The 24,489-nt window shown below is 37.3% G+C and overlaps 2 protein-coding genes across 3 annotated transcripts; one reads left to right on the top strand and one right to left on the bottom strand.

Moving 5' to 3' along the window:
- The first annotated feature begins 1,319 nt into the window (after positions 1-1,319).
- Positions 1,320-12,169, top strand: tube1 (tubulin, epsilon 1). Of its 2 annotated transcripts, XM_041249587.1 has the most exons (12): positions 1,320-2,294; positions 2,541-2,614; positions 2,992-3,044; positions 3,424-3,484; positions 3,585-3,700; positions 4,229-4,350; positions 4,750-4,937; positions 5,477-5,649; positions 8,120-8,260; positions 8,535-8,675; positions 10,608-10,782; positions 11,857-12,169. In XM_041249587.1, exons 1-12 carry the CDS (start codon positions 2,270-2,272, stop codon positions 12,013-12,015), a joined length of 1,428 nt encoding a protein of 475 aa, XP_041105521.1. In that variant the 5' UTR covers positions 1,320-2,269; the 3' UTR covers positions 12,016-12,169. The 2 variants fall into 2 exon arrangements, with proteins under 2 accessions (XP_041105521.1, XP_041105522.1); XM_041249588.1 differs by lacking the exons at positions 3,424-3,484; positions 3,585-3,700.
- Positions 12,170-12,542: 373 nt separating this feature from the next.
- Positions 12,543-19,318, bottom strand: ccn6 (cellular communication network factor 6). Its single transcript, XM_041249589.1, has 5 exons — positions 19,184-19,318; positions 16,346-16,625; positions 14,699-14,929; positions 13,747-13,940; positions 12,543-13,480 (listed from the first exon to the last, which is right to left on the bottom strand). Exons 1-5 carry the CDS (start codon positions 19,229-19,231, stop codon positions 13,199-13,201), a joined length of 1,035 nt encoding a protein of 344 aa, XP_041105523.1. The 5' UTR covers positions 19,232-19,318; the 3' UTR covers positions 12,543-13,198.
- Between the last annotated feature and the right edge of the window lie 5,171 nt (positions 19,319-24,489).

The raw sequence follows: 24,489 nt of genomic DNA on the forward strand, positions 1-24,489 counted from the left end.
GTTTACATACATAGATGAAAGTATTTTCTATCCAAGGAGATGTTTAAATGTATAAAAGTCCCACTGTCTCACCTTTATAATTTACAGCCCTTAAAATGCAGTCCTAAATAAGATGTCTATTAATAGAGTGCACACACACATAATGACAAGGAGGTTAAATAAAGCACATATACTGAACACAGACGAAAAGGTAAAACAAGTACTAGGCACTGTGAATAAAATATACAACTGATCACTAAAGTTTTAGCTGACAGATCTGTTTGAATGCCTTACTGACACTGTTGAGGTGTAACAGACTACAGGGATTAATGGAATGATAACTAATGCTTTAAAATCAATCCTATTTTTATCACTGATCTCATTAATAGTGTGATGCTTCAATTGGGGGCATGCAATTTAGAAGTACTGTGTGTTCTACGTTTAAGATCTAGGCCTATATCGCAAATGGAAGTTCAAAGCAGGGACGTTTTTTTTGTCATAATCACAGCCACTTTCACTCAAATGTGTTTATCAGAGACCGAGTGGTTGTGCAGTCCGTTATATCAATAATGGGTGTCAATTTGTGTAAGATGATTATTGATTAACTGTCCCAAACTGTCCTAATGTAGGAGAGACCGGGTACAGTTGGAACATTTTTTACCTTTCTCTCCATTCTGCACAGATGATTTGAGCTAGTTTGACCAGACTTTGATATAAATAACTTACACCTGTCCTCTATCCATCTTCATAGTGATCCTGTTTTAAGAGCTGATATATACACACTGAAAGAGGGCTTGAAATATAAGGTGTCTGGTGTTACAATTGACCCTAAGGCCATTTAACCTTCAACTCAAGAGTTGAAGGTTTTATTGAATAAGATCAATTTTCACATGAAGCAAATATGTTTGTTTTTATTTAACTTAAAAAAAAATAACTCAAAAACTGAATATCTTTATTGAAAAACAAAAATGTTCACATAAGGAAATTTTTTTGTTGTCCTACTTTTAAAACTTTTCAACACCCCTAAAATGATCAGCCTTATCAAGCAAGAATATGTATGTCACTCTGAGTCACAATTGTGAAACATGTTGTTTCCTTCAGTGCAAGATTCATGTGCCCAAATATAATTAATCTAATGGTGTATGAGGTCAATTGTAATACTTGTTACAACTGTCCCCATCCCAGGGAGCCATTACTAAACCTCCTGTTCCAGCAAGAAACAACAAAACTAAGAGCAATCAATTGTGTCAGTTATAAGCGCAGAGATCAGGCATAAGAAAGCTAAAAACCTGAATGTATAAACTGGATAACACAGGTGTATATCACAAGAAGAAAATCAGGGAATAAATTTACTCTACTAGGCCAAAAATCGATTTGTGTAGATACAATCTCTGAGCTTTGGCACAGACAGCTCCTCTTCCACAGGCAGACAGAGACCTAAACTGAGCATGTGCCAAGTGAGTGATGGTACTCCAGCTTGCTTCTGATTGGAGAAATTCAAGGTGTTACAACCGTCCCGTGTTACAACTGTTCCCCGTCTCCTCTACTCTACATGGAGTCATATTGTAACCCTAACAGGGAAATACATATTCTCTCCAAAACCAACCCTACTTTTACATCATTTAAGAAAGGAAGCAAATGAATCACAGTGAGTTGGTTACAATATTTTAGGGTCATGCACGGTTAAACAGGATTAGTGATAATCCTGTTCCTTGTTCCGTTTTCATAATAATACTAGTGGAATGTACATTATTTAACAATTCACAGTGACTAATTAGCTTTTTTTTCCAGTTAAAAAAATAGAAATACAACTTCTTCCAATTAAAAATATCGCTACAAATTAACTACATTTTCTTTTCAAACCACAAAGATCAAGAGAATGTGTGCTCTCCCTTTTCCATGTGTTATGCTTGACGGACAGGCTAAATGTAGCTAAAATGCAGTATTATTTAGAAAGAAGTTTGACCAAACCTGTGCTTGCATGAATATTGTTGGTGCCCCCTGGTGTTAAGAATGAAGTAGTGCAATATCTGTGGTTCTGTGGAAATCGACGTCACTGAACGGCGACGACATTCGTATTTGGAGGCGCGCAAACTGTAACTGCTCTTTGACATTCTTTGTAAACAGATCGGGTTGTTGCTGCAGATTGGTATACACTGGCATCCATGCCTCTAGGAATACAGTCCAAACTGATCTATTGAGCATATGTGAGAACAACGCATTGTAATTACAAAGTCAACACTTCGAAATACACTGGACTCTGTTGTGACTATAAGTACCTGTTGCTAGGATGACACAATCTGTTGTGGTACAGGGTAAGTCAAATGTGTTTTATAAATTGAATCAGCATTGATTAGATCTGGTTAGAACAACGATTTATTCGTAGGGGGTAACGAAACACTATTGTTAATTTATCCCATGAATTTGACAGTCAAACGCCCAGAAACATCAGCCGCAAGTATCTATTGCACTGAATTATATAGCCTGTGTGTAACACCGATTCGTACAGATTCTCACTAAGTTAAGGCTTTATTTGCATGAACTGTTTTCTTTTTGCACAGTTGGTCAGTGTGGCAATCAAGTTGGCTGTCGATTTTGGGACCTCGCTTTAAGGGAACATGCAAGTGTAAATAAAGTAAGTACTGTAATTTAATATATGTATAAATACATGTGTTACAAACGTGTACACTGCCATTGTGCCAGGGAGCTGTAACTCGTGTTTATTATTTTAAACTATCACTAATTTACAAAAAGTATAACGACAATTTCCCCTTCTTGAAATGTAGAGGTTGATATAGACTTCTTAAAAAGTCTTTAAAAGATGCTTGAAGTAACACAGTGTGTGTGTGTATGTATATATATATATATATATATATATATATGTGTGTGTGTGTGTGTGTATATATATATATATATATATATATACACACACACACACAGAAAAGTTTACAAGGAGATGGTTACTGTACATTTAAGATCTGATTGTAACTTGTGCTTTCTCTCCATTTCTAGAAAGGAATCTATGATGACGCTCTAAGTAGTTTCTTCAGGAATGTTGATACCAGGTAAAGTTTTACAGTATTACATTGTAGCTCTCTTTCTAATATGTGTAGTGTCCAAAAGTACTAGAACTACAGCAAGAGGGGTTCACAAGAGCATCAGTGTGTTACATTCTGAAAAGCACATTTTAGTGCACGTTCTGGGTGTTATTTAAAGTTTGGTTAGAGTATGACTTACAGCTTGTTTCAAACTCGGATCCTGATCCACATTAATCCTGGAACTACTTTTGTTACAGTAGCTCTAATCAGGGCTGTGAAATGTTTTTAAGAAGTACGTTGGGGCATACAATTAATACATAATCTTTTTAATCTATAAAATGATCTCAAAACTAATCTTTTTTGTAAAACCCCATTTAATACAACACTGCTTAATTAATGTTTTTAGGAGAAGTGATGGGGACAATAATGATATTTCTGGAGGAAAAATAAGATCCCTAAAAGCTAGGGTAAAATAAAGTACTTTACTATATATCATCTTTACAAAGCATTTATTTTTATACATTTTTGGCGTAGGCTTTTGCAATATTGTATATAACTTTTCCCAAGGCTGTTCTGATTGACATGGAGGAAGGTGTGGTGAATGAAATACTTCAAGGACCTCTGAGAGATGTTTTTGACAGTAAGCAACTCATTACCGATGTATCAGGCTCAGGCAACAACTGGTGAGATATCCATGTTACAAGGGTATACTGAATCATAGAGTTTAGGGGTCTATTCAATTAGTTTCAATCCAAATTATCCATAACTATTAAACAGTTAGTAGTGCTGAATTTAGAAATACTAAATGAAACTAAAATGCAGTAACAAACATTTCGACTAGAAGTCTTTTACATTGTCCTCGGGACAAATTCAAATACTGCGCGCTGTGGGAAACGTGGAACTAGAATATAACCTCACATGTAATCCTGTAGTTGTAATATGTGTAGTATATTTAAATATGTATTCATTATGCTTTAATTTTCAACAGAAACAAGTCATGTCCTTTTCCAAACGTCCAGCTTTTCTGGTTACAGTAAACAGTGCATCTCTGTTTAGATAGGAAGGTGTTTAATGGAGCAGAGCTTTGTTTGGGCTGTTTGATTAAAATTGTATGATTGTAATTTCTCCTTTTGACTGAGCAAAGACTATACTTTGGGAAGGAAGTCTGCTTAAAGGAAAACGAATGAGCACAATGTCTTTCTGTTCTACAGGGCAGTAGGACACAAAGTGTATGGGTCCACATACAGAGAGGAGATTGTGGAGAATCTGAGGAAGGCTGCAGAGCACTGTGACTGTCTGCAGTGTTTCTTTGTTATTCACTCCATGGGCGGAGGTGAGTTATATGAAGTTGAGTTTGGATCACATTGAGGATCTTTAGTTTTAAAAAAAAAAAAAAAAAAAAAAAAAACCTCAGCTGTGAACTGTCCTGTAAAATCCATTTACTGCCTCATCTGGAAGAGTAGTAGAGGCTTCTTCCTCACTCCATGTCCTCTATCTCTGACAGAAGAGCTCTTCTCCTCTACTGGCTTATAACCTGAAAGATTATACGTCACAAATCACTGTGACGTCAGTTGCCACGGTGCTGGCTACAAACTTTCATTTCGCCCTGCTCTCCTTTTAGCAAGCCGCTACTAGAAGCGTTAGGACTGTCGGTAGTGGTGAAGGAACACGCCCCTAGTGATCAGGACATGTATGCATGTGGGGAAACTACTTTCTGTTTTCTGTCCATTAGGCACTGGCTCTGGTTTAGGTACTTTTGTTCTGAACGTGCTTGAAGATGAGTTCCCAGAGGTTTGCAGGATAGTCACTTCAGTTTACCCCTCTGCTGAGGACGATGTCATCACCTCTCCCTATAACAGCGTTCTTGCCATGCGGGAGCTAACAGAGCATGCACACTGTGTACTACCAATAGAAAACCAAGTGAGTAGGAAATGGAGACATAGTACAGAATTAAAGCACCGCAACGTTGGGTCAATTTCCCTCATGATATGTTACAGCAAAAACGTTGTTCAACTTTATATGAGCAATATTATAATACTATATTTGTGGGCACTTTATTTTAGCTGTCTTTATAATAATTAGTTAGAATAAATGTAACCGTTCTAATTTCACATGACACCCACGGATCCAGACAGCCACATTAATATGTTCCTCTCTTTGTATGGTGCAGCACTGAGCATTGAATATTAATTTGTGTGATTTGTTTATTTATTTATTTTATTCATGGAAAATTACTTTCTGACTCATTTTAAAATGGTAATACATTTTTTACTGTTGCATTATACTGACCTGTATGAAAAGTAATGTGCTTAGCTTGCAGCACAAGCTGTTTTCAGTGAACCAAGCCAATGTTGCAAGAGTTTACAATATGACATTGAGTATTTGTATATGTGGATTTATGCACAGGGACTTTTAATAGGTAAAATGTATAACTTCATTGATTTTGTACCACCTTACAGTCCTTAGTTGATATCATCAACAAAATTAAGCACATGTCCCATTCTGGAAAGCTGGGAGCTGAAATCAAACAGAGCAGCACTATAATTTCTGGTCAGGGTGGAGTCAAAGGCCAGGAGAAACCATTCGATGCAATGAACAACATAGTGGCAAACATGTTACTCAATTTAACCAGGTAGGATGGACACATTTGATCACATTTATACTCTGCATAAAATATATATAGAAGTATCTTAGTATGAAAGCTGTGTTGTGTTTTAATTTACAAAGTTTTATCATTGCAGGGTAATATTTTTTGTGTATTTAAAGCCCTGGTCACACTTGCATTTTTATACCGCAACAGTATTGCAATGTCTGTTCACACTGGAGTTGTTACCGGCGTCGTACCAGTATAACTGTACCGATACGAAACCCAGACCAGAGCTTTACAAGTTTTGTACCGGTAGAGTTGCGATGACTCGGAACAGTGAAGTGTGGATAGGTGGATCAGTGTGACAACGAAATGAATGAGTCTGAGGCTTACACCAAAGATATTCTATTACCAAGATTCTCGAGTGGTGACGCTGGCCCAGTTTTTGGTATGGAACCGCATAAGTCTCTGGTTTTGATTGGTCCTTGTCTGTCAGAGGAATATGACGTCAACATGAGTAGGAAAGCATTTTTAACATTGTGATGAGATGAGACATTATTATTTAATCAGTATTGTATACTGTTCCAATTTCAACACAGCCTATATTGCATTAACTCTTACAATATGATAGATGAAGTGCAGGTAGCAGAAGCTGAGAAGCAATCTGCTTTCCAGAACCTTTGAATTAAAGTATAATGTGTTATTTTGCTGTACTGATATCACAAACTATGGGCAACTATTACTTAATAAAATGTTCTGCATGACTGTAAGAATTGGCTTTCTGTGGTGATCTACTTTTTTCTTTCAGATAGAAAATATCTATAATCGTTTTGCGTGATTTATTTTAATTGCAATATATATATATATATATATATATATATATATATATATATATATATATATATATATATATATATATATATATATTTCCTGCCAACTATTACAGTTGTGTTACAGGATTCATTCGTTTATCTGTAATGTAATTCCAATTTTACATACAGACTGCCCCTGTTCTCAGGTTACGTCCCAAATTCTGGGCCACTCTGCGTTTCAGAAAACAACCCAAATTCTGAGCCAATTTATTTTTTAGATAACGTCCCAAATTCTGGGCTGCTGTACTGTTCAGAATTCAGCCCCGTTTTTGGGATGTTCTGCCCTTACAGGTGACAGCACAGTTTCTAGGTCATGCTTAGTTTAAAATGTACACCAGCACTGGATCGTGAATTCATTTAAGAGCAACCCTTATTACATGAATCAAAGGTAATGGATTTTTTTATAGTTTTATGACACAAATCACTTGTAATTAAAGAAAAAAGCTTATTTCTTTATTAAAATGAATAAACGACATTGCACTGACATCATAATACAGGTGTTTTCCTTTATTAAAGGTTAATATTATAACACATTTTTGAAAAGTAACATGGTATTCCAAAAGAAGGACATCTCATTTGCTAATGTAATGTCCATCAGTATATAGTTATGTGTAGGGGTTTATCAGACCTGAGTAGAATGGCAGAATTCAACATATTTTATTCACCCGAAAAAAAGAAAAATGACACAATAAAGATCTATATGAGCTCTTTCGCTTATGGGTTTTAATAGACCAGTGTCCTTCAACAACTTAACATGAGTGTTATTGAATTGCATTGGTCAGGTAGACCTTATCTATTCTTGATAGTCTAAACTGTAGGCTATACATAATGTTTAAACAGTTTGGACTATGTGAATGCAATGGAAATAAAAAATACATTGTAAAATACTAATGATTACATCTAGTGAGAGACTACAGACATGCTTGTGCTAAGTACAAGTAATGTGTAAAAATGTGCCCCTCATCCATTTACTGTGTAGTCCTTCCTACTTGGAAACATTTACACTGGCCATAAAACGATTAACTGCAAGAGTGATAGAATGACACAAGTTAATTGTATCAACCTGTACATAATGCCTGGATTGATACTTTGAACACCCTGTAAATGATGCACCCTACAAAAGGCGGTGCGCTAATTCACTAGTTTGATGAGGTGAATAAAGTATGTTAAATACAATATCCCACAATCCTTTGCACGTAGCATGACGGTGGTCCCCCATAGAGAATCAGCGGAGTATCTTGGTGTAATACAGAATATCTTTAATGTGAGTGTCGATAGAAACCAGTTTAAAAGTGGATAGGTATATCACAATAGTATCTGTCTTGTGGTGAAAAGTGAGTTTTAAAAGACAGAAAGTGGTATCGTAGCGGTATATCCGAAACAGAAACTAATTTTACCGGTACCATTCCAATACAAGTGTGATCAGGGTATGAGAGGCTGATATCGGCAGTACGTTTTTTTAAAGTGCTTCAGTATAATGTGATTGGGAGATACAATCTTGACAATCAATTGATACATTTCCAATGATACACATCATGCCTTGAAAATATGTAACAGGGGAAGTGTATATATTAAATGAAGAATCTATTCTGCAGCTTGTAATGTTGGTGTGGTTTTTTGTTTGTTTGTTTGTTTTTTTGCAGTTCTGCCAGGTTTGAGGGCTCCCTCAATATGGATCTCAATGAGATTACTATGAATCTTGTTCCATTTCCAAAACTTCACTACCTGGTTTCCAGTTTAACTCCACTCTACACACTGGCAGATGTTAATGTTCCTACAAGGAGGTACAGTAGTTTTTTAGCTTTCTTCACTGTTTATTTGTGTTTTCAGAAGTTCAGGATATTAGGTTTGAGTTTGGAAGTCTTCCAGGGTGCCTATAAAGGATCCTTTCAGCTCCACTGAACAGCGCTCTCATTTATCAAAAAAATCACTCTGTTGCGTTTTAAAAAGGCGTTGATTTAAATTAATTATAAACGTTGAAAGTTTTTTTTTTTGTTTATTTCGGGGTTTCTATCTCACACAGAGACATTGCTAGTTTGACCCTTATTCTGTTTGCAGGTTGGATCAGATGTTTTCTGATGCTTTTAGTAAAGATCACCAGCTGATTCATGCTGACCCAAAGCACAACCTGTACCTGGCCTGCGCTCTAATAGTGCGAGGGGATGTTCAAGTTTCTGATCTCAGAAGGAACATTGAAAGGTGAGACATAAGGTTTCATTATTTTAGTATGGTATCCCAGGAGATCACATTTTTGAGTGTTTAAAAAATATAGATGAACTACATTTATCATATAATTTTTGCAAGGTGTAAACTGGGTAGAAAGTAGTTACTTCCTGTGCTTCCTATTCAGAAGCACAAAAAACTATTTCCAACTAGTGTTACTTAATGCACCCTGGGAAAGCATTCCAATCTGCTGTAAACTAACAGCGCCTTTCAGCTACAACGGAGCTCTTGTGATATGTTTCTTGCGGGTAGATATGATAAAACACTGCTCTACTTTATAACCTGCATTATTTAAATTTATGTAACTGCAATTCTAATGTGAAGACCTCCAGACACCTCACTGCATTAGTATTAAAATACAAAGTTTGATGTCACCATAAATAAAGCATATTGAGCAACTATTTATTACCTCACTATATTGTAGTCCTTACTAAGGCTATGCATATAACATCTGAGTAATTCTCATTAACATGTTTTAAGTTATTGTTTATTATTTTAAATGGAGTAAAACCTTGTTACAAGACACTTAACAAAACGTTCCCTCGATTGTTCTTGTCTACACAATTATTGAGTACCAAGCAATAGCAATGTGACATTTAGAGCCTGCCGTGATCAAACTTACTAAAACCACTCAAATGTTGTTTATTGTTTGTCTTATCTGTTTGATGTAAATTCATTTTGATTTAATTTCTTGGTATTTATTTTGCTCATTTCCATAGAAATGCATAATCTTTGTGGTCAATCGTGGGATTGTAACCCTAGCAAAGAATAAAATAGACGGAAATCACTCGGCGTGCTTAACGGCAGATAATTCAGTCAGTGTGATTAGCCCTTAAAGTAGGGTGAAGGAAAAGTTACATCTATGTGACAACACAGTAGCATTTGCTAGTTTGGGAACATATTTTGTCATTTTAGGGCAACAGCTGGCAGTACAGTAATAAAAATGTCAGCTGCCTGTATGAAGCGACTTTTAAAGCACTCAATGCTTAAGTTAGTTTCCATTGATTGGTACTCAATTATATAAAATCGGCCAAACAAGATAAAGGCAGCTTTCTGTCTTGTAAAATTAACACATGGCTTGTTTCAGTTTATTTTATGCAGACAACTGCAGACAAAAAAAAAAAAAACATATTAAAGGGAATTGATCTTTATTAATTATAAACAGGAGCTTATTTATTTAGTTTGAGGGTTTTTTTTTTTTTTTTTAACAGAGTTTGCCCTCTTTGAAGCAAGTGCAAAGGCAAAAGCTGATTTTCTGACCATTGTGACAAGCAAGGGGGAAAAAACCCTTTGTGACAGGACGTTGTAACTGCTTCATTATCCTGATACATCCCTTACTGTTTTACTTCAGTGTCTTTTATACAGTAATCCGTCGCATATCCACCCTAACCATGTATCCACCATGGTCAACCTTTTCAGCAACGTTAGTTTGTTTTTGAACAGAGACGATTAGTTCAGATATTGTAGATCCTACCAAAGTTCTCGTACACTGTGTTGTATTTGCGCCATGCGCTGCCATTGCTGGTAGAGTCACATGAGCTGTTCAGTGTGTTGATATGTAAATAAATCCTGTTCGCCTGCGGGGCATATCAACTTCAACCTCCGTCTCGATCTCCTGCCTGTCACTCAGCAGTGAATGCACACACCCACACAACAGACGACTGCCCTGTCGCAAATATCTCTAACCTAAACAAGGGATTTAGGGGAGCTCCATAATAAAAGCTGACTCTCAAAACAATAATTGTGTGAATGCAGTAATTGTTACAGCTGTGTATAATGGGATTTAAAACAGGATTCATTTATCTGACTTTTTACATATCCACCCTTACTCTGGTCCCACCGCGGTCTGATATGTGACGGATTACTGTACTCTATATTTTTTTGAATACATTTTATTTATTTATCTAGGTTGAAACCTTCTCTCCCATTTGTGTCCTGGAACCAGGAAGGCTGGAAGACTGGTCTGTGTTCTGTGCCTCCAGTTGGACATTCCCATTCCCTGCTAGCTTTGGCAAACAATACCTGTGTCAAGCCTACTTTTATAGAACTGAAAGACAGATTCATGAAGCTCTACAAGAAAAAGGTATAGTGCAATGGACAGCATTTTGTTCTCAGAGTTGATGTTCACAACACAAAACATACGGGGGTCCGTGGCTGTTATTTAGACAAGTCGAACAGATCCCTCTGAGTCAGTGTCAGAACACTGTTCTAGCCTATGTTAGTTGTTGCATTACATTGGTTAAATAGCTTTTAAAAGTATAAATTAGGATATACCTCATACTGGATTTTAAAAGGATATTCCAGCTTATGGTCATTCCATGTCAGTGAAATTTATTTTCACATTACGCTGTTTATTTTTGTACGCGCAGTTTAAAATATTTTTTTTTCAGAGTAAAACAGGTTTAAAACGCATTGCATGGCAAAACTACATCAGTACTGCATCTCCAGCCAAGCCCCACCCCTTATTCGCTGTATTTTTCACGTACCTCTTTATAGACATGCATATTTGTAAATGCTCTCCTGATCACTTGTTTTAAAACCAAACTCCTCAATAATGCGATCTAAGTCATTATTTTATTACTATAACATCTCAAAAATCTCTGCAAATGTCTGTTATATTCTTTGAGCTCTGGATGCAGAAGCAGCTTTCTCCTTTGTTTGTGTCCATCTTATCTCTGTTGTTCAGCTACTATCTCTATTGCTCACGCCCCTTTTTTTCGGTTTCTTTTGGCTCCTATCGGTCTCACTCGGCCATTGAATGGTTTTCTCTGTTTTTTCCGGAGAAGCAACGACTAGAGACCTGTGCTTTACATCTTTTTGATGATGTTGGACAGGGTCCAAGTTCGGACTGGAAAGGGAAAATCATAATGTCGGACATGGTCCGACATAGGACTGCAAAAGCTTAAGGCCATAAGTGACTGATTCATCTGGGATTTGATTTAAACAAAACAAAATAAAATTAAAACATAGTAGTTGGGCCCTACAAACCATTTTGAAATGCTTTGTTTGTCTGCTGTAGCCTCAGTTGTTCCAGAGGTATACCTTCATAGTTTGGGGACTGGGGGTAGCTGCCCTTGAGGGCACTATCCACATGTTTTAAACTCTTTCTTCTTTTTAAAAATGCTAATCTGCTTTCATTCTTATTTTGTGATCCCAGGCCCACCTTCACCATTACTTGCATGTAGATGGGATGGAGCAGAGCTGTTTCACAGAAGCAGTGTCATCCTTGTCCTCTCTCATTGAGGAATACAATCAAGTGGATGCAACAAAGGGTTTACTGATGACAGATGCACAAAGACTTAGTATCGCTGTATAAGGGTTCTTCTCTAAAATATTTATTTTTGGTTCTTCAAAAGCAATTTTTGTATAAATTAATTGTTGTTCAGTATAGGTTTCTAATGACCCTGACATTGACTTTCAGAGAAATGTAAACATCAGCTGACACTCTGACCATGCATATTTTGTGTAAATAAAGGTATTTATATTTAAAAAAAAATTTTGGTGTCAAGTTGTTTTGTGTTCCCCCCCAGAACTTTTTATTTATATAGACCAAGATGAGAGGTCACCATGACCTACATACTGTACACTGCATGTGCAAATTCTAACATGTGCTTGTGGACAGACATGTTCCTCCTTAGAGTATATCCCCAGATAAAGAATGGATCCTAGTTTCATCAAAATTGGATAAGCAGTTATCTAGACTTTAAACTTAAAAGTGTTACATGTGTGTATGTAAGGACCCGACATGAGAATCTTAAAGCTGAAAGGTTCGTTTAAACTTTTTATTAGACATTATTAAAAATGTAAATCAGACAAGTTTAAGACCACACAGGTCTCCTCCTCAGCTGGGAATGCATTTAGATTATGTACAAGGTATATAACACACATCTGTAGTCTGTATAGATGTTTATATGACTTTAAATCCTAATACTGTCACTACTAAATATAGTATCACAATTTTTGTAGCAAGTACACTTCATTTTTTAACCCTACAAAAAAAACTAAAATGCTTTGTTTAAATTTCCCTTTTTAAAAAAATGCGTGGTCATAATGTAATACAAGTTATCCCATCCCTTGTAACGATTCTACCAACATTATTTAAAGTTCTCAGATGAAGCAGTGGATCTGTAGTGGTACAATTCTGTAGTCTGAACCTGTAACAAAAGATTTGCTAAAATAAACAGTAAACCAGTTAATTTGGATCAGCTTGCATTGTGGCATAACTCCCATGTACAGTATACTTTTATGATGAGGACATACTGCACAAGCAACAGTGAAAAGGGTGTATAGTGCCTCGTTTAAAAGATGTGAACAGACCAAGGTCAGAATTATGAAAGGCAGTTTCCCCCCATAGCCATTGCATTGTCATGTGAATCCTGAACCTATAGTGTAGGTACTATGGAAATAAGAAAACGCAACCCTTAACTGTTTCTAGACCATTTGAAAACATCTCTAACTCCACCTTGCCAAGAATGTCATTCTGTGTTGACAGCCCTAAACTAAAGAAACCTGAGTTCAGAGAACATGTCTCCAGGCTTTTGGCAGTTCCTGTGGCATACGCAGGAGGTGATCCACATCATCTTCCACTGAACGATTCCCCCGTCAGTGCAATTGAACTGTACAGTACTCATTCTTGATTTGTTTGGGCTACAGCAGCGCTTGTCGCTGCAGACTCCACAGTACGTGAGTTTATAGCTTTGCTTGCTTGTACAGCCAGAAAGACTTAGCTTCTCTCGTTTCTGTGGCTGGAAATTCGGCTGGCAAGTTTTTCCTTTTGGTATCTAAAAAAAAAAGACAGCATGCCAGTGATGTACTTCACGCATTCCATTGGTTTTAGATATAATTTCCTGTTTAAAAAAAAAAAAAAATTAAAAATGAAGGATGCTCTGGTATAATAGTCAGGGTTGAGTACAACTGCGTTCAAATGCAAATACTGGACGTGTAAATCTTACAAATGAAAATGCAATGCCATGTATTTCTTGCAATTAAATGCAAATGCACTTGCACTTGAATCCATCCCTCACAGTAGTTTCATCAGTTCCTGTACCTTCACTTTTCTTAGTATGTTGCTATCACAGGGCCGCAGGAAGCACAGCCGGCGCTCTTTCCTCATTTCACATTTGCTGTTGTCATTGTTCACCCTGATGGAGATGCCCATCTCACAGGATTTGGAGCAGGGGCTCCATGGCGTGGTCTGGACCAGGCAGCTTCTCTTCCATGTTACAGGATGACCCCTGTAAGCTATCAGTATTACTATTAGAAGAGCAATGTTAAATTGAAAGAATATATTACGCAGATTAAAAGTGCCGTTGCTGAATCTGATATAATGCGATATGAAAGGAAAATATGACATGATAAAAAAAAAATGCTGAATTATTTCTGGTATAAGACACAGCCTATAAATGATTTAATGATTATAAATCATGAAGTGATTATAAATTATAAAGCGCATTCCATAACAGTCAAATTGAAGTATTTTATTTGTTGGCAATAAGAGGGTCATATTAGGCGACATGGACTTTTTGCATAGCATTATATACATGACAATTGTCTACTGCAGTGTCTGGTTTCTTTTGTTGGCCAATATTCCTTTGGTGCTAGATAACACTAGAAAGTCACAGATGCAGTGGGCACATTTTCAATTGCTTGTATTTGAATTAATATAATGGCAACCACACATATTCAGTACTCTATAATTAGCTATGCCAAATGTGGAAATCACAAGCCGATTTTTGGTTCAAATGGTAGCAGTAAAAAGCAGTACAACTCTTAGAAAGCTTTGCGCCCTAATTTTTTCCTTAAATTGAAATCAATATTAGACTAAGGAACACTGAGCCTTTAATGTTTCTCCACAAACTGAACCCAACTACAGTAAAGAATGATGATGGGTAATTGAATTCCTGCTTCCTGGTGCCAAAGTAATCAGGCAGTATAGGCAGCAACTCTGTGGCTTCACCCTGCTGCAATTAGGTTTTTTTTTTTTTTGTCAAGATACACACCTGGCATTGCTCTGTAGGATGTATCCTGTCGGTGCTTCCTTGGATCACTGGCAGCACTGAGCTGTGCTGGTTTAGCAGCAATTCCTTGCATAACAGAGGCTTTTTGAGTGAAGGCAGGCATGCAGCCAATCGCACCAGCGACGCATGTGCATTTGTACAGGGGGCTGGGCTGAAAAGTCTGACCATTGTTATAAAAAACACCATTGAGCTCGCATCCCACTCCCATCATGTCTGAGAAAAACAGAGAGAGTTTAGTTAGTCAGTCTGCCTTGCTGCAACAAATGCAAGCCACTGTTCAGTGTCACCTGATTCACAGGAGTATCTGTAATACTATTAGATAACATTCTTAAAGCTTGTTAAAGTCCATGTCTATATGGAGTTTATTTACTGTGTATGAACCTGTGGTACCGTGTAGCAACTTCTCCCGAACATGGTAAAATTACAAAACGTATCCACTTGGACGTTATGTGATAATGGCACCAGCTTCCTCCACACTGAATGTATAAGACAATAGCAATGTGCATACATTAAAACTCTTTGTCAGTAGCTAAAAGCAGGGTAAAGAATTGAGCTTTATAAGGATGGTTACAATAGCACAGAAAATACTGTGTATATTATGAATGCTATTTTTCTTAAAATGCTAAACATATCCAGTGTAAATAAAATTGAGATATTAAATGTAATTCTCATGAGGAACTTGCATCCTGTCAACAGCCTTAAGGGCCCATCTGGAATAGGAAATCGTTCAAGCTGGCTCCAGCGTTCAGTAATCCATTGTCTGCTCCTGATGATGCCAAGAGTACCTGTACCCATATGGAATACTATGATGATGATGAGTTCTAGCAGTTGGCGAGTGAGCAAACCACCATACGGGGATTACAAGCTAAGCCCATGGTACAACTCAAGATAACCCTGGATGAGATCAAAACAACTAGTTGGCTCCCATGTTGTTCTGGGGTGTATGCATTTGCCTCGAATCAGATTGTGCTATAGGCCAAATCTCAAGATCCCAGCCATCACCCAGATTCCAAAAGACAGGCTCTTCAAGCTGAGGAATCATTTACAGTTTGTTAACAATTTGGATGTCACTGCTGAGAAAAAGAATACTAATAAGCTGTGGAAAGTTAGCCCAATTCTGAAACGATTTCGTGACTCATGTGTGAAACTTCTATGGCAGCAAAACGTATGTGCAGACCAGCAGATGATCCAGTTTTCCGGCGACACACTTCATCACTACATTCCAGGGAGAATAAACCCAGTCAGGCTAATCAAATTCATTCTGGTCTCACCAGAGGGGAAGTTCTGATGGAGTTTATTTACTGTGTTCCGACCTCCTCATCTGCTGTACCAAGGGGCAGCCAAGCGTAGGCATCAGGAGTTCCATTTTGCTGAAGCTACACAACTGTATTTTGATCGCTATTTTAACTGTATCCCCTTACTTGATAATCTCCAAGACAAAAGAATTCTCACAACTGGAACTATCATGACAAGCAGGCTGAAATCGTAAAAAGTTCATGAAACCCCATAGAAATTATTTAAAAAGGGAGCAGGTTCTGCATAAGTCAAAGCATGCCAAAAAAACTGAAAAAAGAGAAACATTATATTCAGTTTTAGCAAAATGTCAAATTCTATAAGACGGTTACTTACAGGCGCACACACCAACCTCAAAGCGAGGCCCGTCGGCTGAATAGTCGCAGTACATCCCCTTGTGAGGGTCACACACCTCAGCCTCATTGCAGATCTCCCCGACTTGCTTGGCACACATTTTGCAGCATCCGCAGCCATCCCTCACCAGACTGGCTCCCGGAGCACACAAGGGCTTGTTGCGGCACTTGCAGGGCCAGTGACAGAACTGCCTGCGCTCAGGGCTGCCTGGTCCAGCCTCCGGTGCAGCTAACTGACCATTGCTTTGTGCCCTGCAGGAAAACTACAGATATAATACAAAGCTAAGAGGAGGAGCAATTTCCTTTTTCCATTGCAATAGGCTTTCTCATATATGTCAGGATAATTAAATCAAATAATTTTGTGATAAATGCAAAATGCCATATTAATAATATTCAAAAGTTTTCAAATGCTATACCGGTATGTAAAACTCCTGTTTTGGCTTTATCCCAGGTGTAATAAACAAAACAGGATGATCTAACTAATGTATTCTATAGTAGGCATTGATGTACGTGATAGATACATGAGATTTAATAGAAATGTCTGGTCGATGGCTTGTTTCCATTTCTCAAATGTACATATTTGCAACACTAACACTGCAACAGAATAGATTGCCACACAAAGCTTTAAAATGTGCCATGCATCCACTTTTAACACAACAGGGGAAAGCAGGAGAATTAAACTTGCAAGGAGAGTGAGATTCTCAAGCTGGACCATCTGGAATATTGTAAAGGAAGAGGACTGGTTAGAAATCACATTTAGAGGAGCCTGACAAAACAAATGAAGCACATGCAATCTGTAGTACATACCTTTGTGGAATTGTCCCTAATAAGACCATTATGCAGAATTGCATCCTTAACCAGTACTGTTATAAAAGCTGCATCTCCTTGTTGCAAGTTTGACAAGTTTGGATAGAAGGGTAATATTTTTAGTATTCATGCACGTTATATTTTTGGATTGTAAGATTCTTTTTTTTCTGTGTAAATGCATTTGAGATTTGGTTGTATGTATTTATTTACTTCATTTTCACTGATAATATTTGATTCGTGTTTGGTTCACGTTTAATATTTATTTTCACTGATATTTGTGTTTTGTAGTACGCGCTGTTGCTAAGGGCTGAGCCTTTTTACTCGTCACCTGATTGTTGCTGAATTGAAACAATTGCTGCTACATTTAAATCATTGCTGCTACACTGAAACTATTGCTGTTAAATAGAATAGTTGCTCTTTGTGATAATAGACTTTTCTAAACTTTTGATTGGTCTCTTGGTCACGTGCTTGGGAGTGATGCTGGTAGTGTTAAGTCCTTGCTCAATAAAGAACCTTAACAAGGAGTTTCCTCTTCTCCCTTTACCATCTTGCGAGTGGCATAGCGGCTACAACTAAATACATGTTCTAATGAATTAGGTGTTGAAACCCATTGCACATGTGTCTCACTCTCAAGACTGACGCCTTAAGTGCCATTCCAGAGAAAAGACTGAGCTGCTGATTTCACCCCCAACTGCCCTTCAAGAAAAAATGGCAGCAATCTTTGAATGGTAAAATATACCACAATTGAAACACATTGCACACTGGATGCCTGCAGTGCCTTCACCACGTTGGCAGTGTTTGTCTCACCCTTGGACCAGCTGTACTGTTTTAGAAAATATACTGTACAAACCATTAAGTAGCTGTTATTTGCAACCCACAAAGATTTTTGAGAAATTTTGAACGAGAATTTTTTTTTTCTTTACATTATTTGTCAATATTTTTTTAAAACCAAATTTTTTTTAAAACAAATATTCCCCATCACAGCTCAGTACTGATTATGTGAGTAAATTAGGCTCATGGACGACAGTAATAAGCTTCCAAAAACTGTCAAAAATAAATGTTGAAAAATGTGCATAAACATAGCTTTCTAATAAGTTTAACGGCAGAAAAAGGTATGGAGAAAATGTCTCCTCGTCACCACTGTCTGCTCAAAAGGAAGAGCATAAAGGCAGCTATACTTTGAAGCCCAATTTATTTACTTAAATATGAAGCCCTGAATGACTAGCACTAGCTCACAGCTGTGAGCTTTTATTCTGAAAATGGAGGATTTCTCTACCACCGTTAATCATAACTTTCAAAAGTCCTATAGATTATGATGTAAGTCTAAACCCTCTGTGTCAAGTTTATGGACTACGGTATTTTATTGCTCTCTCTCTGAACTAATATGATGCGTGAGAATTAGCCTCAGCAGTTAAATAAGACCCCAGACTCTCTCTCTTGAAAAGTCAAAGTACAGCAACTGAACATTTACTTTGCATACTGTGTTAAGACTGTAATACCCTTTATGACAAGCAATAATGAGAAATGTTTTAAAAAAATGAAATCTTCAACAAGTGTATAATTTAACTAGGCCATCCTGTTAAATTTTTTTACATCTTTTTTTTTTTTTAAGATGTATTTTTATTTGGATATTTAAAACATAATGCTCTTCTGTCATAGAAAATGTCATGCAAACCAGACCTTCGTAACTTGTATTTACAGTACAGAAAATCTGAAATATTTCAAACTCCCCCTGGTCCTCCTGGAAAGACTTTACTATACTTTTAAATATAACATTCAAATTTTAAAAGTTGTTTATATTCATCTTGACAACTTTTAACAACAAGAAAATACCACATTTCTAAAAAGTATAGAAAATAAACATGATACTGTACAGTTTGTGACATTTAATACAGTCTTCTATCTTTATAGACCCAGATTAACTTCACCAGTATGATATTGATCTCCACAAAATAAATATCTATTAAACCTTGTTGCCTACTTTGAAGCATTTAAGAGGAGTTTAAAGTCTTACCTGTTGCACGAAAGTGACTAGAAGGGTATAGAAGAGCAGGCCCAGCATGTTATTTGTGCTTGCAGTGTGAGAATTCTGAGAGTAGAGGTTGAGAGGACGAGAGAGAGAGCGCGCGAGCTGATCTGTATTGGATGTGGAAGTACACAAAGCTCCCCTCTGTCTCCTCTCCAAACACACCTTTCCTTTAGCATACAGATTCAAACTTGAAATATTTCTCTTCATAAAAGTCCTTCCTCATGCATGCTCAAGATATATAGTTTGCCTACTGCTGCATACAGCCCACAGAATCTCCTCAAACTAATATGAACACACCTGCACCAAAAGGCGATACAGTAGATTTGAAAGAAATATCTTTTTTTTTGTTTGTTTTAGCAATCGGACTGTTGAACAAGTCGCTCATTTGGCTCAGTAGAAAAACATAATTATGACTCTACTGACTAATTCACTGCTGTTCATCTACGTCAATATATAAAGCTCATAACAGGCTGCAATCGCTTGATGATAGTGCTTTCTGTAACTACAAACAACAAGGATTTAAAAGAGGAGCTGCTTTCCATACAGAAGGGATCATAGCTACAGCTGATGGCGATGACTTGAGGCGTTGTAAATTTAGTACTAACTTCTTTTCCAGTAATGATAAACAGCAGTCCCTTCTGTATAATCAAATTTGCTCATCTTGCCCACTAAGCAAACTGATATCCTACAGTTTGATTAAGGCTACAACGTCATCCAACACGTAGCTACAAATCTGAAATTTGTGGCACCAGCTGTAGAACTTGCTTGTAATACATAAGTGAGAAAATAAGCCAGTGTGTGTCAGAGTAACACCAAGGGTGTGTAAAGAGGCTACAAACTTTTAGATCCTCCACCGATCAAAAAGATTTACAGTCATCTACTTCAATCTGTATAACAGAACATTTTGCTGTTAACTCAGCTGTGATGATTATTACCAAAGTTCTAAATTGCAAACACAGCTTAAACCAAAACATGTATTTATTTGCTTTTTGTTAACACTACTAAGTTAAGACCTATTTCGTAGGCCACACCTCAGCGATTTGCTCATAACAACCCTCTTGCACTTGAATCTTTTAGGGCTGTGCTTCTAGTAGACATTCTTTTTTGGTGAAAAAAGTGTATCTTTATAACCTAGACTCAGCTCTACAATGCACATTTATTTTCAGAATGGAATGTCCTGTTCCTACTCTGATAAAATGTTACCATACTAAAAGCATAGCAAAGTGCAATACAATATAATGAACACACTATAAAGCAGTTATAAATAACTTTTACAAATTAAGACGTTTTGCTCCAAAAAAATGACAAAGTAACCTGTCCTCAAATGAGGGCAATGACACTTAACAGGTTAGGAAACATTTGCAGAAAACCCTTGAAATCATCAGAGCCTTCCTCCTGCTGAACACTGTGCAGGTGCATGGGTACTGTAACCTTCCCTGGTAGGGAGATTGATTGTTTTTTTCCTTAAATTATTCAGACAGGTGCACAGTGGGTGTTATTTAACTTCTTGTTTTTTTACTTTTTACTTTAATCAAGTGGTTATTTCATTATGTGAATTTTGTGTTTGAAACGCCAAGGCAATTATTTTACATTACTATGAGCAAGTGGTGTACCAGAAAGGGAACTGTGACTTAGGCATTCTCATTCGGGTGATCTGTGCTGGGAGGAGAGAATGTTCAAGTCAACCAGGAAAGTTACTTGGTTGTTATCATTGTCCAAAGTTAATCACATTCAACATTCTGGTTTAAATAATTTTTGATTAATTGAAGCAATTACTCAGCATCCCAGTAGCAGACATTGTTTGAAACATTGTATCAGTGTGCTTGCTTTTCACTCTTCGCTGTGAGCAAAGGGGACCAAGTTTGTTTGAAACATTGTATCAATGTTTAAAAAATGCAGGTGCGCACTGAAATATTTAGGGCCACACAAAAAAAAATGCTCAAATGTAATGTGAATATCTACAAATTTGTTTAGTTACAAAAATTACATAAAAATATATATGAGCATTATCAGAACTGTCATTCAAAGTATATCCAATCATATATTAATATTTAATTTCATCAGAAACATTTAATCAATTCCTATTTCACACCACTAAAGTCAATAAACTGCATAGTTACCATACTTTCTATATGGGGAAAGTTTGCACAGGAGTCTCAGATGCAAAAACAATCCAGCGATGAATGTTGTTTCTCAATCTGATCCTTTCTGGATTTTCTAGAAATGAAGTTGAAGGAGGGGTAGTCCTCCAACTATGTTTAGGAGTTTTGAAGAATTTAACTTGAAGAAAGTTGTCCAAAGTAAGTGGTCTTAAAGTAAATACAGGATTATTTTTCCAGCAATTACTGGTTGCAATTTTTATTAATATTTATACTTATAATTAGCAAAACAATTACTTCAGACTTGCATTTAGTTTTCTGAAAGTCTTTTCTCAGCATTTCTGGTGAAAATGTGTTTATGTTCAGTTGAATATTACAATGTCTTCTTGCAGTGATAATACAGCCAGAACGTGCTTGGTGAATTTTTCAGGCGAGAGAGCGTGAACAGCAGTTTCTAGAGCATTAAAATCGCAGGTTTAAAGAGTAAGTAGCAGGGTTCCGAATATAGCGTTGAACTTTCAAAGGAACATAACTCTTGCAAAATATTGTATTATTTACTGGGAATGTTAGTTACATTTTCTTGAAGAAATTTTCGATCTTTACATACTAAATGTAATCTAGTCTTGAGGTTTAAACACTTGTGTTTAAAACTGTTTTTTTGAAGGTTTGTTTCTTTAATTATTGACGTTTCACAAGAATATTCTTAACTTTTTAATTTCACAGTTTGTAATTTCCGATTGAATCCTTCAGTCTAAGTTTTTAGTTTAAAACAACTTTTACTATCCACCAGATGGTGCTAGTATTCTATATTTGAATATCTTTCAATAGGCTTTTAGATTCTCTCCTGGTGTTTACTGTCTGTTGATGTCCTGCCAGATAAGCAGCTTAACTGTCACCATTTGAATATTGATGGTTGATTAAATGTCTTTGCATGGTCTGGAGGAGAATGAAAATCTGGTCTGTTTAGAATCAGAGCCTCTGTTTACAAATGTGTTTAGTCTATGTGTCTGAAGCTTGATAGTAAATCCTGAATGATACATACTTGTGGGAGTTTACCCAGATAGAGTGGCTCCAATTATCTTCAAGCCATTGTTATAGAATAGTTTCCTTGTAGTGACTAGTTAAAAAGAATCTCATAATAAATTATACACTTCTTCCACACATCTCATGAATGCTCGGCTGGTCCCAGCAGCTGATTTGATCCCAAATGTTTGTCAAGACAGATCTTAAAGAATCACATTTACAATATTCCTCATTGACAAATGGCTGTCTATGCCATACACTCACCATGTAAAACAGTGTCTCCCACCCTCTGTTCTGTGTCTGTCTCAACTTAATTTCCAACTGTGTCCACTGGAAGTGGCTGGGGTTAACTCTGTCAACTCCCTACTAGTACTGTAATGTTACATTATCAATTTACAGAACTTGTCTATTTTTGTTGCCCTTGAATCATGGGTTTCGGCTTTTTGATGAAACGTGTTATGGAAACTTCATGTACATCCACAGAATGTCCTAACCCTGATTGTGTGGGTTCAAAGAAACATTACCTCCATGTCATCAGATTCATATTTTAATAGAACATTTTCAGACAAGGATAAAGTTGTCTTCCTTCACATTTTCATGATCACCTCAGGCTGTCTCCAGTATGGTCTTAGACCCCGTTCACACTCGCGGTTTAGGCCGGCTATGGCTGCCTTATCTCATGCGTGAGCGCCATGAGGAGGGTGAAATTTAGACCAGCTTTTAATGCGGCCTAAAGTAGGCAATGCCGCCTCAGGGCTGGCCTATCTGTATGTGTGAACCTAACGCAGGACCTGGGCCGGCTTTATCGAGTCAATGAGGTCACTCAGCTCAAACCAATCCCCTACTAGGTCGAACGTAGTAGATCAAACAATGTCAGTTTTAAGAGGTAGCAGCTGGGACGATGCAGAAATTAACCCTTAGAGGTCAATTTATTCAGCTCTTGTCAGGCGTGTCAGGTCCAATTTATTTTCACATACGCTGTTTATTTTATATGCGCTGTTTTATTTTTTTTTTCAAAGTAAAACAGGTTTAAAAGTCATTGAACCACAAACGTACACTCAGTATTGTATATCCAGCCAAGTCCCACCCCTTGTTCGCTGTACAGTGTTTTTGACATACCTCTTTATAGACGTGCACAGTGATAAATCCTCTCCTGATCACTTGTTTTATCACCAAACTCCTCAATAATGCGATCCAAGCCATTATTTTATTACTATAACATCTCAAAAAGCTCTGAAAATGTCTGTGATATTCTTTGAGCGCTGGATGCAGAAGCAGCTATCTCCTTTATGTCTGTGTTATCTCTGTGGTGCAAGGGGCTATCAGATACGTCCTTTTGAGTGGAGTTCAGAGAAAAACCTGCAAGTTTTTCAGAGAACTCTCAGAAATACTGAGCAGCAGGCCAAAGATAAACCCACCAAGGATCTTGTATTCTATGGGACCTACGGCTATCTCCAGTCCAGAAAATAACAATGGGGAATGCATTGAATACACTAACACTTTTGACGATGATGATGGGTCAGTCATGAATGGTAAGTATTTCTTCATTGTACTGCTTTCATTAAAATGATCAAACTTACTATATATATATATATACACATACACACACACATTTCAGACTGTAGCTAAGTGGAGGTGGGTTGTTGAGGATTTGTGGCACACTCTACAACCCGGTTTCTCAGAGATGTCGGTTTCAGTGGCCAAGAGTTGCGTCGCACAGTGAAGAACTTATCTGAAGCAGCAGAAACGAGAAGTCACTGGCTGTGGTTGAGACAGAATGATTCTGGATGCGGATCTCAAGCACAATAGAAAGAAAGCAACACTGATATTCAGGTAAGTAAGCTGGGCTGTGCTGAGTGGGGGATGGAGGGGGGTGATGCTGGGACGCCAGAATCACTGTTGAGCCCTCTTGAGGTGTCGTGGGCTAGTCGACGAAACATCAAGGACGGAAGGTGCCCACTTGAAGACCCCAGAGATGTACCATACTTAGCTCAATCCAGACGGTTGTCAAGCTAATGCGCTGGGGAGACCACACTGGGTTGATCCCTGGAGCCAGCATCGCAGCCGTTGTGTGTGCTGATGCACTGGGGAGGCAAAATAAGCTGATCCCTGGAGCCAGCATTGCACTTCAGAAATCAACACCAAACAGAAGGATATCTACATCATCAG

The sequence above is a fragment of the Polyodon spathula genome, chromosome 5, assembly GCF_017654505.1.
Source record: "Polyodon spathula isolate WHYD16114869_AA chromosome 5, ASM1765450v1, whole genome shotgun sequence".
Lineage (NCBI taxonomy): Eukaryota > Metazoa > Chordata > Actinopteri > Acipenseriformes > Polyodontidae > Polyodon > Polyodon spathula.

Coding starts and splice junctions, on each gene's coding strand:
- tube1 (XM_041249587.1), top strand. CDS start 2,270: ATGACACAATCTGTTGTGGTACAGG. Junction 3,701..4,228: donor TCAGGCTCAGGCAACAACTG/GTGAGATATCCA, acceptor TCTGTTCTACAG/GGCAGTAGGACACAAAGTGT. Junction 4,351..4,749: donor TATTCACTCCATGGGCGGAG/GTGAGTTATATG, acceptor TCTGTCCATTAG/GCACTGGCTCTGGTTTAGGT.
- ccn6 (XM_041249589.1), bottom strand. CDS start 19,231: ATGCTGGGCCTGCTCTTCTATACCCTTCTAGTCACTTTCGTGCAACAG. Junction 14,930..16,345: donor TGAGGTTGGTGTGTGCGCCT/GTAAGTAACCGT, acceptor TGTTTTTCTCAG/ACATGATGGGAGTGGGATGC. Junction 13,941..14,698: donor ATCCTACAGAGCAATGCCAG/GTGTGTATCTTG, acceptor TAATACTGATAG/CTTACAGGGGTCATCCTGTA.